At 41.3% G+C, this 14,640-nt stretch overlaps 1 protein-coding gene across 3 annotated transcripts in view; it reads left to right on the top strand.

Moving 5' to 3' along the window:
- Nucleotides 1-14,640, top strand: part of MAGI3 (membrane associated guanylate kinase, WW and PDZ domain containing 3) — a 1,411,302-nt gene that overhangs the window by 1,314,434 nt on the left and 82,228 nt on the right. For all 3 annotated transcript variants that reach the window (XM_078644434.1, XM_078644433.1, XM_078644435.1), the window contains one exon: nucleotides 12,276-12,384. In XM_078644434.1, coding sequence (XP_078500560.1) covers nucleotides 12,276-12,384 — 109 coding nt within the window. The remainder of the gene's footprint in view (nucleotides 1-12,275; nucleotides 12,385-14,640) is intronic.

Below are 14,640 nucleotides of genomic sequence, written 5' to 3'. Positions count from 1 at the left end.
GCCTGATGCCATTCCTTTCTAGAAATAGCGTTAAAACAACTTGAACAAGCATCATCAAAACCAGCAACTAAACATACAGTTTCATCATCATAATCAAAGTACTCTTCAGGATCAATAGGAAGGCGAGACAAGCAATCCGCTTGAACATTCTTCCACCCAGAGATATGTTGTAAAGAAAAATCATATTCTTGTAATTTTGCAGCAAATCTCACCAGGCGAGGAGAACCTTTATTGGCACCACCAGGTGAAAGTATTTTAATGAGTGGTTTGTGGTCTGTTCTTAATGAAAAATGCGTGCCCCATACATATGTGCGAAAGTGAGACACTCCCCAAACAGCAGCTAACGCATCACGCTCTATGACCGCATAATTGCGTTCAGAGGCAGTAAGAGTGCGTGAAGCGAAAGCCACCGTTCTCTCTGTGTCATTCATTCTTTGAGATAGGATAGCGCCAATGCCGTGGGCACTGGCATCAACAGTCACAAAAGTATCTCTACCCGGTTCAAATGTAGAGAGAATACCTGCATTGATGATCTCAAGTTTAATTTTTTCAAAAGAATCAGATTGTTGTGGACCCCAATCAAATTGTACACCTTTCCTAAGAAGTTGTCTTAATGCTTCAGTCTTGTGAGAAAAATTAGGAACAAATTTGGAGTAATACTCCACCAACCCCAAAAATGATTTCAATTGGTCCTTATTTGAGGGAAGAGGGGCATATCTAATGGCTTTTAATAGATCTTCTTTGGGTTTAACACCAGAATGGGATATGGTATATCCTAGATAGTCTATTTCTGTTAACAAGAATTGGCACTTATCTTTCCTAAGAGTGATACCAGCATCAGAAAATATATGTAAAACTTTGGCTAAATTATCATTGTGTTCTGATTCGTTGATTCCTGTGATCAAAACATCGTCTTGAAAAAAGTGAACCTGTTTTAAGTCTTTTAACAAAGAATGCATCATGCGTTGAAACACGCTGGCTGCAGAGGTCAGTCCAAGTGGTAATCTTTTGAATTGGAATACTCCCTCTACAGTGACAAAAGCAGCAAGTTCTCTGGACTTAGGGTGTAAAACAACCTGATGATAGGCCGAACGGAGATCTAGCTTGCTAAAAAATTTGGCTTTGTCCATTAGAAGTACCATCTCAGAAATGTTAGGGAGGGGAAATTTATCTACAATAATATTCTGGTTGAGGGACCTACGGTCCACACAAAAACGCAGTTTTCCATCCTTTTTCTTTGTTATAAAGTGTAGTGTAGTGTAGGGAACAATATGTTGTACATGGTTTCTACTCCTTTCTAGTTGCTCAAGCCAGAGTGAATGTGGAGTCTGTGTGGAATGTTGGAGTGCGTGATGTCAGAGTTTAGAATGTGTGTGTGCCTGTGTGTCTGTGGAATGACAGTTGAGAAGAGTGGGCTGAGCAACTAACATCTAGCTCCTGGTGGGACTATCTATTTACTATTTACTTATATTCTTGATATTATCTGAGACTTACATGGAACTTGTATTAATCTTCTAATAAACCTACATCTTGGATAAAGAAAATCTTGGATAAATTATCGTGGCTACCTGTACATTATATCATCAATTACCCACAACATTTTGGCGACGTTTGAAGAAGCGTGCAAGATACTACTTTCAAGCGAACTAAGGTACCTACAAGCAATGAAAATAGAAGGAAATGAAATGAATTAAGGTAAAAGATTTTTAAATGTTAAACTTTATTTAAGCTACCTGGCACTACAAAACCCCACCAGTGACCCCGAAATCGGTCGCCCTACACTCTAAAATAAGTGCCAGATTAAGTTTACTTGTCCATGGTGAAGTCATCTTTAAATGATGTTATGAGCAGTGGAGTGTGCCATGTTTTGTTGCTGCTTGTATTTGAACTGGTGCTGTTATGATACTGAGAGCAACCCACTGATTTTACAAATGAAATATGACCTGCCGATCTCAGGTTGACAAGGAGCTGCAAGAGCGTTTAGAAGCTTGTGAATGAATACAGCTACTGGGAAGATTTATGAATAAATCACATTTAGTGGAGAGCGAAAGACTCTTAAACAAATAGCTTACTGGCTTGGAACATCGTTTTTAAACTGTGTGTTCTCGAGGAAAACGAAATCAGATGTCGTTTTAAAAATGGAAACTGTGAAAAAAAAAACACTCAGGTCTGGATTGTGACATCGTTTTGAAACTGTATGTGTGTAAATTAAACTGCCAAGCAACTATGTTTGAAAGAAATGAGCCAGGTGGAAAGGAGATTTACAGTGCACGTTTGCCTCTTATTTGAAACCGATACACTTGTGCTGTTTATACTGAAGCTTCACTTCCAACTAGTTCCATGTATTTTGGTGTCTGACAGTGTAGGGAACAAGCGCCATCTGGGGGGGCTTCCCTGTTCGTGCGGAGCCACTGACGGCAAGATCAGAAACGAGCTGATTGAAATCTCTTCAGTTTGCTGCAGGTTAGACAGCACAGACAGTACGTTGGAGTTACAACAGTTATACATGCGACATTTGAATTGAAGGCACATTCTTACCTTGAGCCTCTGTCGCGCGATCTTCCATTGTGCCACATCGTACGCTTGAGGGCTCCAGCACTGCTATGATGTTTTGCGAGGCAGTAGGAGCACGCACTGGCCTTGAGCCACCCGGTGCGACGTGCCTTTTTGAAAGAGAGGTCGCAGTGGGACAACCGGAGTGTCGTCGGAAGAGTAATGTACATGGCCAGACGCAGTGTGTAATCTGGATTGCTTACAAGACTGTGCAACTACATCGCATTACCTGAAATCCTCGCTTCTACATGAGTGAAAGTATTTATCCTGCGCAGACATTAACAAATTCGTGAAATTAACCGAATGCAGAGACAGTTGTCAACTCGGGTGAGAGAGTTCGCTCACCGGTGTTGTAATATACATTGTTTAAACTGTATTAATTATTCTACATTAATTTTGAGCATGAATAATCTAATCTAATCAAAAAACTTTTTAGCAAATAATACGGTCTTATATAATATAACACAATTTTCCTTCTAGCTGTATGTTATATTATTCACTGCTTCTTTTAGCCTTCTCATAAAGTAGTCAGGTACTGTATTTATTATTTTGGAACACATATACCATCTTTATTCGTAGGATATTGTTAGGAAGAAGCTGGTCTTCTTGCTCTTATTAATTTATTCAGTGAGAGTAGTGCGCACACTCTTTAACTGTTCAATACCTACATATTTATGTGATGCCTGACTTACTTTCACTATACATCCAGCAGTGTAAGTTTTGTTCTTTTAGCCATGTTTTTAAATTAATTTATTAATAGTGCACTCTAGTTTGTGTAACTTTAGGTGTGTACTATTGAACTTTAAAGCGCAAGTAGTAAGACGCAATGAAATTCTATAATTATTTTATGGTACAAGTATATGGTGCAAGTATTATAGCACAAACTTTAATATTTAGATAATACAGGTATTAACCTCTTCAGTGCTGCGCGAATTTCGCTGCAGGGCTGAAGGGTCATAAATCACATTGACTCATGACGGAAATGTTCCGTCATCAGCACCGGAGCACCGACGCTGATGACTGAACCGTTCCGTCATGAGCATGGAAGGGGTTAAAACACGTTATTCTTCAATTTAGTAAATACAGGTATCAAAACACGGTATAGGTATCAAAACACGTTAGCTTCAATGTTTAGGAATTACAGGTATTAAGACGTGTTAGCTTCATAAATTAAAGTACAGGGTTTAAGACGTGTTAGCTTCATAAATTAAAGTACAGGTTTTAAGACGTGTTAGCTTCATAAATTAAAGTACAGGTTTTAAGACGTGTTAGCTTCATAAATTAAAGTACAGGTTTTAAGACGTGTTAGCTTCATAGATGAAAGCGCAGGTATCAATATGTACAACACTCAGATGACTTTAAATGAACCATCTGTCACTTCAAAGTACTGCATCCTTCTGAGTTTTTTAACATTCTGTTTGTGGAAAGATCCGAAGACAAGCTATTGCAGTAGCCAGACTTGACACTTCCATGGCGTGGATGTGCTGAGCATTGTTGGAGACACAACTTCTCAAAAATTGTAGCAGGTAGAATGTGCACCTTGCAGCAACATTGATTTGAAGATCGAAACAGACGTCACAGTTTACAATACCTTCGTGGTTGTGGACAGTTTATTTAGGCGCTGGGGTGAATGTACATTGAGATCAGTCTATTGAATGGAAGAGGTGAAAAGATGACCAAGATGAAGTGAAGTACAATGGATTGGTGGCCGTGCACTGCGTGTTTTTCACTGGTAAATGTTCTGGAGTGAGTCGTGCTCCTAGGCAATACCCCCCGCTCTGGAGTATTAAATTGATAAGGAAAGATTGCACTAGCACTGACTAGTGCAAGTGTCTCCTAGGGCACTGACAGTTGTTTGCTGAGTACATCAGCTATATATTGATCAATAAAGTTTCTCAATAAAGATTCTCAAAACAATCTTTTGTCTTTTTCACTTTTCATAAGTATTTTATTCATACTCTTGAAGTTTTTGCAAATATTGTTGTTTGACTTTCCACAATGTTTTATCATCCAACCATTAAAGGTATTCCTTTCGATTTATTTTTCAAATTAAATACATTCCAATGCATTTCGGCCTACTGGCCTTCGTCAGGGAAATCTGTGAAACAAAGGATGTATCTATCACTGTATTATACATAATCAAATATCAATGTGTTATACATTGCATTGTTACTACGATATGCTGTTATATACAAATGTTGCCATTACGGTTCAGATTGTGCAAAATAGAGTATACATATGTATTTACAATATAATCACATGAATGTAAATAAGTAGATCAACAACGCCTGGCTAAATGTACTAGATGATCATAATGATTAGGCTTCCCTCATAAGCAGTAAATTATACTTTCTGCTATGTAAATCAACGTATATCGAAATTTAGCCGGATTGTATTCATGTATAAACTGGTAGCTTCACTGGGAGATACGCTAATGCCAAAACGTGCGTGCCGGGTTACGTGTTCGTATTTGAGCAGCTGTTTGCCAGGATGTTAGAAAATATTTAGATGTTCGGACGCTTTGCCTGAACATGCTGCTAGTATTAAAAGTTAACAGAGCAGTTAAGAGTCACTCGCCTAGGTTTTAAAATTCTACCGGCAAGTGCTTACCGAAATGTTTAATCTTCTGAACGCTTCATCTTCAGACTTTACGCCCAAAAGGGATGAATGAACGGACTGAATTTAATTGCTATTTAGGAGTTATTTTGTGTTTACCATGGACTACTTATTAGCACTGTGCTGAGCATATCACCGCATTGTTTATTACACATGATAAATATTGAATCATGAGCCTCACTTTGAGCGTGCACGTTGCCTTAAAAATATAGAGTATCCTCATCCTGGTTAAACAATGTAATCGTTCTACATCGATCTCGCTTCTAGTAATACACATCATCATGGCCCTTTAAATAATCTTTTTTGACATGGCCCCTTAAATATAACGCGCGTAAACCCTCAGGTAACCACACCCCATAGACGTCAGACGCCGACACTGCCGCGAGGAAGATAGCAGAGCTGCCAGCGCGACTGAGCGTTCAGAAGATTAAACATTTCGGTAAGCACTTGCCGGTAGAATTTTAAAACCTAGGCGAGTGACTCTTAACTGCTCTGTTAACTTTTAATACTAGCAGCATGTTCAGGCAAAGCGTCCGAACATCTAAATATTTTCTAACATCCTGCCAAACAGCTGCTCAAATACGAACACGTAACCCGGCACGCACGTTTTGGCATTAGCGTATCTCCCAGTGAAGCTACCAGTTTATACATGAATACAATCCGGCTAAATTTCGATATACGTTGATTTACATAGCAGAAAGTATAATTTACTGCTTATGAGGGAAGCCTAATCATTATGATCATCTAGTACATTTAGCCAGGCATTGTTGATCTACTTATTTACATTCATGTGATTATATTGTAAATACATATGTATACTCTATTTTGCACAATCTGAACCGTAATGGCAACATTTGTATATAACAGCATATCGTAGTAACAATGCAATGTATAACACATTGATATTTGATTATGTATAATACAGTGATAGATACATCCTTTGTTTCACAGATTTCCCTGACGAAGGCCAGTAGGCCGAAATGCATTGGAATGTATTTAATTTGAAAAATAAATCGAAAGGAATACCTTTAATGGTTGGATGATAAAACATTGTGGAAAGTCAAACAACAATATTTGCAAAAACTTCAAGAGTATGAATAAAATACTTATGAAAAGTGAAAAAGACAAAAGATTTTTTTGAGAATCTTTATTGAGAAACTTTATTGATCAATATATAGCTGATGTACTCAGCAAACAACTGTCAGTGCCCTAGGAGACACTTGCACTAGTCAGTGCCAGTGCAATCTTTCCTTATCAATTTAATACTCCAGAGCGGGGGGTATTGCCTAGGAGCACGACTCACTCCAGAACATTTACCAGTGAAAAACACGCAGTGCACGGCCACCAATCCATTGTACTTTAGTTTTACCTGCCCAGTGACTGTAGCACGCATCTAAATCAAAAATGCAATATGATGAAATCACTAATCTCACAGAAACCAAAGCAGATACATTTGCTTATTCAAATGAAGAGTCGTCGAAAATATATTCACTCATTCATGAAGAAGCCATTGAATACACCACCACTAAGTCAAAAGACCAACATGTGAAACAACTCCTGTACCTATCACGAAAAGTCATTAATCAGCGACTGCATGCCAGCACCATGATAAGATATCATAAAGCGTCAAGAATCCCAAGGGGCATGAGAATACTTTTGAAACCATCCCTTTGCAAAAACTCCAAAAAGTTCACTGATAAATGGTATGCAATTCTTAATAAGTGCTCCTTAGATTTAATCCTGCTAATCATTGAAGAATTGTCTCAAATCCTAGAAGAATTAGAAAAAGATATCACCACAGTTAAGGAAGAACTAAGTAAAATGATGACATCTGAAGATTTGAGTAAAATAGTGGATGATATTAAAACCCAATTGGAAAAACACACAGAAGAAGTGAATGAGAGAAAATTACATAAGTACCGGCGAGACACCATTGATTATAAATTGAACGAAGTGTATAATTGGGCAGAACTGTATGCTAGAAAAAGACAAAGCCGGCCATACACACAACAAACAGATACATCTTCTTCAGATACGGAAGGCACATCTGAGTCATCAAGAAAGAGACCTACGGTACCCAAACCCCAGGCCGGGTCAAACACGACAGTGCAGCCTTTTTTAGAAATAGGCCCCAACACAAGAAACGACCCAGGAGGTCAAGAAGAAAATATAGAACAAGAGAAGGAAAGGGAACACCCACAAACGCGACAAGCGGTGACCAAGAAGGACAAGAAGAAGAACAGATAGATAATCTAGTGATCAACATATCTGATGTAAACTTTTCTAAACTACAAATCAAAACTCTCCACAAAGGAACATCATTTGTGCCCACAGCACAAACTAACCTTCTAGAAGTCAACATCAGTCTATTTAAACTCATGAGAAAGCTTAGACTGCGACACTTCTTCAGTAATATTATAGGAGAGACTCAACAGGCAAAAGAAGATTCCCTCAAAGGATTGACCATGACAAGCAGCTATATGGCTCCTGTCAGCCACAAGACGTTGGATTTGTTTGAACAGCTAGTTAAACAAGACTTAAATAACATCAATTACCGAAAACAAACAAAGGGCAGGAATCTCACTCAAAAAGAATTTGCTATACTAAAAACCATAGCCGACAATCCTAATATCATTTGCCAAAGAGCGGACAAGGGTGGCGCTCTTGTGATTATGAACAAGGACTACTATAACTCACAAGCTGCTGTACATCTACAAGATGAAAACACATATATGACACTCCACACTAACCCCACGAAAGAAATACAAGCAGTACTGCAGACCATCATTGCAGAGGGCATAACCAAAGGATGTGTAGACGAAAAGATGAAAAAATATTTAACCATGGATTACCCCAAAACACCGAAATTTTACTTGACTCCAAAAATTCATAAGGATGTCATCAAACCCCCCTGTCGCCCCATAGTATCCACCTGTGGGAGCATTCAGGAACCAGTGGGCAAACTAATTGATAAGTACCTTCAACCCTATGTCATCACGATGAATTCATATGTTAAGGATACAACAGACTTTTTGAATAAACTGGATAGTATAAATCTTGACCCAGAAGAAAACATAATCATGTGCACGATAGATGTTCAAGCCTTATACACGTCCATACCCCACCTCATGGGGTTAGAAGCAGTAGAAGAAGCATTACTCCAGATGGAGTATGAAGAAAATATGAAAATATTCTTGATGGAACTCCTCAACTTTACCTTGATGCATAGTTACTTCAAATGGGAAGATAAATGGTACTTACAAAAGTCAGGTACAGCCATGGGAAATCCGGCAGCTCCAGCATATGCGAACATTTTTATGCATCATTACGAGACTGAACATATCCTACAAATACCACAATGGCAACAAGGGTTGCGCCTATACCTAAGATACATTGATGATATCTTCGTATTGTGGAAAGACACCAGAGAAAGTCTGATTTCAAACATCTCACAGCTCAATCAAATAGACCAACGAATACAATTCACTTATGAGATTCATGAAAGTCAAATCAACTATCTAGATGTAACTATCAAGAAAGTAAATGATAAGTTTGAAACTACACTTTACACAAAGACCACAGATCGCTACAATTTGCTAGATTACCAGAGCTTCCACCCAACTCCCCTCAAGCAACATCTACCATACTCACAACTACTAGGTGTGAAAAGAATAGCCTCAGACCCTGAAGAATCGAAGGCGTAAGCCCAAATCATGATAAATAAATTCAAAAAAAGAGGATACCCAAACGAAGTATTACACGCAGCTCTTGAAAGAGCACAATCAAAAGACAGAAAGACATTACTTTCAGCGCCTAAAACAGAAAAAGCCAAAAAAATTACATGTGTAAGTAAATACTCCACAGTAAGCGCACAGTTCAAGAAGATCATCAAAAAACATTGGAGAATTTTATAATTCGAGCTAGATTTTAACAACATCTTCATTGATGAACCCATCTTTGCGTTTTCTAGAGCCAAAAACTTAGGAGAAATCATCAAGAACACTACAAGCTTGAAACCCAACGTAAAATACAAAGGTACTGTCCCATGCAAAAACTGTTGCAATTGCAATAACATTATGGAAGGCAATACGATTGCCCACCCCATGAGAGGGAATAGAATCAAGCTACGAGTCAATGGAACGTGCGACACAAAAAATATTGTTTACATGATCAAATGCCCATGTGGCAAAGCCTATATCGGACAAACAGAACGTAAACTAAAAACAAGGTTAACAGAACATAAAAGTAACATACGTACAAAAGCACTGAAATCGGCTGTAGCAAACCATTTTGTGGAACATAACCATCAAATCAATCAAATCAAAGCTTGCATATTGGAAATTGTGGAAAGAAATGAAGAAACAGACAACAAAAAGGCGCTGTTAAAACATGAAAATCACTGGATTTACCATCTTCAGACTTTACGCCCAAAAGGGATGAATGAACGGACTGAATTTAATTGCTATTTATGAGTTATTTTGTGTTTACCATGGACTACTTATTAGCACTGTGCTGAGCATATCACCGCATTGTTTATTACACATGATAAATATTGAATCATGAGCCTCACTTTGAGCGTGCACGTTGCCTTAAAAATATAGAGTATCCTCATCCTGGTTAAACAATGTAATCGTTCTACATCGATCTCGCTTCTAGTAATACACATCATCATGGCCCTTTAAATAATCTTTTTTGACATGGCCCCTTAAATATAACGCGCGTAAACCCTCAGGTAACCACACCCCATAGACGTCAGACGCCGACACTGCCGCGAGGAGGATAGCAGAGCTGCCAGCGCGACTGAGCGTTCAGAAGATTAAACATTTCGGTAAGCACTTGCCGGTAGAATTTTAAAACCTAGGCAAGTGACTCTTAACTGCTCTGTTAACTTTTAATACTAGCAGCATGTTCAGGCAAAGCGTCCGAACATCTAAATATTTTCTAACATCCTGGCAAACAGCTGCTCAAATACGAACACGTAACCCGGCACGCACGTTTTGGCATTAGCATATCTCCCAGTGAAGCTACCAGTTTATACATGAATACAATCCGGCTAAATTTCGATATACGTTGATTTACATAGCAGAAAGTATAATTTACTGCTTATGAGGGAAGCCTAATCATTATGATCATCTAGTACAAGATGAAGTGAAGAAACCTCTCCCTTTCCTCCTTGAGTTTGGTGTGAATTCTGTGTAACATTTGTATCTTTTGAGTGGAAATTTGAGGAGCCAATGAGTACTGAATATTGTTGGTGATTAGCCTTGTGGCACCCTGCTTAAGATGGGAGGTGATAGAAAAGTGATACATTTCATTTGGTGAGTGCATGATAAAAGTAATGACTTGAGACATTTTCGGGGGCACTCCCTCAGTGCTAGTTGAATCTTGGAAGCTGTGGAGTTGATTGTGATGTTTTACAATCATTTATGCTGTGCAGACGTAGAGAAGCAAGCGGGCACAGCCCTGGTCTGTCAAAGAGAGCCACTTGTGCCTTATCCTGAGGATGTCGGTTTCTGTGCCACTTTACTGATGGAATTCTAAAAGACTCCTGAGTTTGTGATCTGTCAACTTGCTTGTAAGTCCTCTTTTCCGATAACTTAATACTACCTCGATCAGCTATATTATTCTGCACTTGATTGTTGCCAGTCCAATGTTTCACTTTATCATGTGTACTAGAATTATCAAGATTATAATAGATAACTCAGCAAAAAGTAATATTCTAAGAATCCACAGGATGACCCTCCCAGACATTATTTATCGCACATCCCCAACATAGTCTGATCTCCCTACTTCCCCTTGGCGGGTTTATTATAACTATTATGCTGCCATATTGCCAAGTCATGTAGACCCTCCCGGGATACCTGCTGGAGCCCTGATGGGCTTCAGTATTGTGTCCTGGGACAGCAGGTCTCCCAGCTTCTGATCTCTCCTTCCCGCCTTACGAATACCCTATATTCCATAGTATCTTTTTGCAGGTGGGGGAGTGGATACCTTCCTCAGGACCCCGTGCCACATAAATTACAAACAGAGTCATGTTTCCAGAATCAATGCCTTCATTTGAAGCATCTGGAGCGTTGGCATATCTTGCGTTTGAGACCGGTAATGTGAAAACTGGAGACCTGGCGGGGGCAAAGAAAGGAACGCTGTTGCCTTCAGACTGTTGTCAAAAAGTAGTGTAGATGCAGAAAAGTGCACTCCGGGCTGCAGCTTCAAAATACGACAGTGCATCTTTACATTTTATTCTGTGATATTCTGCTTAAGTCAAGCAATACTTACACAGGCCAGAAAAGTTGTTTCAAGGTCCATCACACCCATGCTAAGGCATTATGTTAATTTACAAGAGCACCATAAAACCTCAGCGTGTTTAGACACACCACACTACCTCCAACTTCCAGGGAGGAGTCCTGGATGTACAACATATCCTGGGGTGGCCTCAGTGCTTCAGCCTCCAGCACAAGGCCGTGCTGCTTCACTTCCTCTCACTGTTTGACACTGCTCTCTGAGGGCTCAGTGAGCAGAAATGAAGGCTGGGCTTGATGCATTGCCGGCACACCGCTGCCAGTCCACCTCCCGCACCGTCCAGAGTAGGGGGGCTTCCTGTCCTGCGCGCTGCCCTGGGCCAGTGCTGAGGAGGGTCTCGGGTGTCCAAGAAGGTATTACTTATCTCGGTTATTCGCTTCCCAAATAGCCTAGCGGTGGCCCCACACCGGGCAGCACCATTAACAGTACTGTGGGGCTCGCCGACCCTTCATGGATAACAACAGTATGAAAGAGGCCCTTTGCAGGCGCCTACCAGTGGCCATGGAGGTGAATGAAGCACTACAATGGCCTGCTGTTTGGGACGTGCATTAGATTCCTTTTCTTTCTCAACCATAGAAATAACAAAGGGCGCGGTGCGCCCCCAGTGCAGTGTGCCACATCTGGAGACATTTATAGGAATACAACGCAGAGTTTTTCAACCAGTAAGAGAAGCTGAATGCTCGCTATTGCTTTAACAAAGTGTAATGTGTTTCTCAGCGTGTTTCAAATACTTTAATAATATGATTAATAACAGTGTCATCTCAGTTAAGATTTGTATTTTCATCTGACCTTTTTCCCTGTTGCAGGAGTGTTCTAGAAACCGAAGGTGGAAACTACAGGTTCTCCTGGTCCGACCAGAAGCATCCTCCGCCCTCTGAGGCCCTAGCCTTGGTCCCGGGGAGCCGGCATTCTCAGGTACGGCACTCAGGAATGACTTTTGTTTTCACTCTTGCTAACATTCTTAGGGCGATCCTTTCAGGCGCTCACGGCCGGCGTTAAAAACCACCTACTCATGGTTAATCTGCTGGTGGGACTTAAAGACTCTAAAAGTGGTCATCAGCAATGCGTTAAGTCAGTGGCGCGACGCAGGGCCGGCCTTTAGCACAGCGAGCTGGGCCAAGGCCCAGGGCGCCAATTTTCTGAGGGGCGCATAGAGCTGTGTGCATTAATGAATGAAATGAAAATTAAACTTATATAGCGCGTAACTACCCTGAGGCCTCACAGCGCTTTAGCCAGGGCCATTCTGACAACAGGATAGGGCGCTAATAAGCTTTTGCAAACAGATGAGTTTTTAGTTGTCTCCTGAAAGTCAGCAGATTGTTGTTCTCTCTCAGGGCAAGCGGAAGGGAGTTCCACATTCTGGCGGCATTGTCCGAAAATGAGCGACCACCCCAGCGGGCTTTGTTTATTTTGGTCGTAGTGGCCAGGTGCAACATGCTGGGTCGTAGGGCTCTAGAAGGAGAATAGGGAATGGCCAAGGGAAACATTATGGATGGGCCTGTCTTGCGAAGGGCCTTCTGAGCCAGGCACATAGATTTGAATTGTATCCTGGCTGCTACCGGAAGCCAGTGTAACTTCCTCAAGGCAGGTCTGGCCGACTGCCATCGAGGGATCTGGAAAAGCAATCGGGCTGCACAATTTTGGGTAACCTGGAGCTTATGTATTGCGGCCAGAGGGGCTCCAAGATAAAGTGCATTGCCGTAGTCCAGGCGGGAGAGGATCAGAGCCTGAACCATGATTCTCCTCCCCTGGAACGGCAATAACGGGAGGACTTTCCGGAGCATTTTCATAAGTTCGAAGCAAGTAACAGATGTCTTGGTTGCCTGGACAGTGAAGTCGAGTGATCTGTCTAACCAGACTCCTAGGCTCTTTATCTGGGGTTTGGGGGAGGGGGAAGGACCGAGACAGGGGGGCCAAATAGGAACCAGAATGGAAGGTGAAGGGTTCCCCAACAGCATAACCTCCGTCTTTTCCCCATTTAATCTAAGGTAGGAGAGCTCCATCCATCTGGCGACCGCCTCAAGACAGGTACTCAAAGTGCTAGACGACCCCTCAGCATTGTTCAATGATACCACAAGCTGAGTGTCGTCTGCATAGGTGACTATACGGACACCAAATGGATGGACAATCTGTGCGAGGGGCCTCATATAGACATTAAAAAGTGTGGGGCTCAGGGCAGAGCCCTGAGGCACCCCACAACTGAGTGGCTGTTTGGAAGAAACAACTTCTCCTTCAAAAACCTGGAAGAAGCGTTCCTCCAGGAAGGAAGTGAACCATAACAGAGCCACGCCCGACACTCCCATGCCTCTAAGACGATGTAGTAATGTGGCATGGTTAACCGTGTCGAACGCGGCGCTAAGATCTAATAATATAATGGCCGCTTTTCCTCCCTGGTCTAATACGATTCTGGCCTCCTCAGTAACTGCTAATAGGGCTGTCTCCGTCCCATGTTGGGGGCGGAAGCCCGTTTGAGAAGCACAGAGCAGATCGTTAGACTCAAGATGTTCCACTAAGATGTTATTAATGTGCTTCTCAAGCAGTTTGCTCACCCATGGCAACAGAGAAATGGGGCGGAAGTTGGCTAAATTATTCTGGTCTAGATGTTTTTTTTTTAAGAGTGCCTTGACCATTGCACATTTCCAGCATTTGGAAACAACACTTGAGGTGATTGAAGAATTTAAAGCGTCCAGGATTGCTGCGCGAATTAGCTCCATGACTGAGGTAAGAACAGGTGGCGGTGCAGGGTTCTTAGGAGAGCCAGAGGTGACTTTTGGGATTATTTTGTCCAGCAAGACCGGATCTAAGAGAGTGAACTTTTCCAGTGTACATGGGGGGAGTGTGTTGGGGCTTGGTACTGTTGCAGCCTCCAGGTCAGTTAGGTCATCGGTGAATGAGGAGTAGATGGTCTGGATTTTTTGATAAAAGAAAGATGCTAGGCTATTACAGCAGGCAAGTGCCCCATCTAATGGTGTTTGTTCGGGGGGGGGGGGGGGGGGGGGGAGGTGATCAATGACTTTGCTATTCGAAAAATTTCCTTGGGGGCATTGGCGGCTAAACTAATTTTAGACTCATAAAACTGTGCTTGTGTTGCCTTAATTTCAGTTTTATAGTGCCTGATAGCGGCTCTATAGTCTGTCTTCCTGCCCTGTGTGCGATCTTGTCTCCAAGACC

This window comes from Lissotriton helveticus, chromosome 5_1 (assembly GCF_964261635.1).
Source record: "Lissotriton helveticus chromosome 5_1, aLisHel1.1, whole genome shotgun sequence".
NCBI lineage: Eukaryota > Metazoa > Chordata > Amphibia > Caudata > Salamandridae > Lissotriton > Lissotriton helveticus.
The sequence above is the reverse complement of the archived record's forward strand: the minus strand, read 5'-3'. Positions and strand labels throughout refer to the sequence as shown.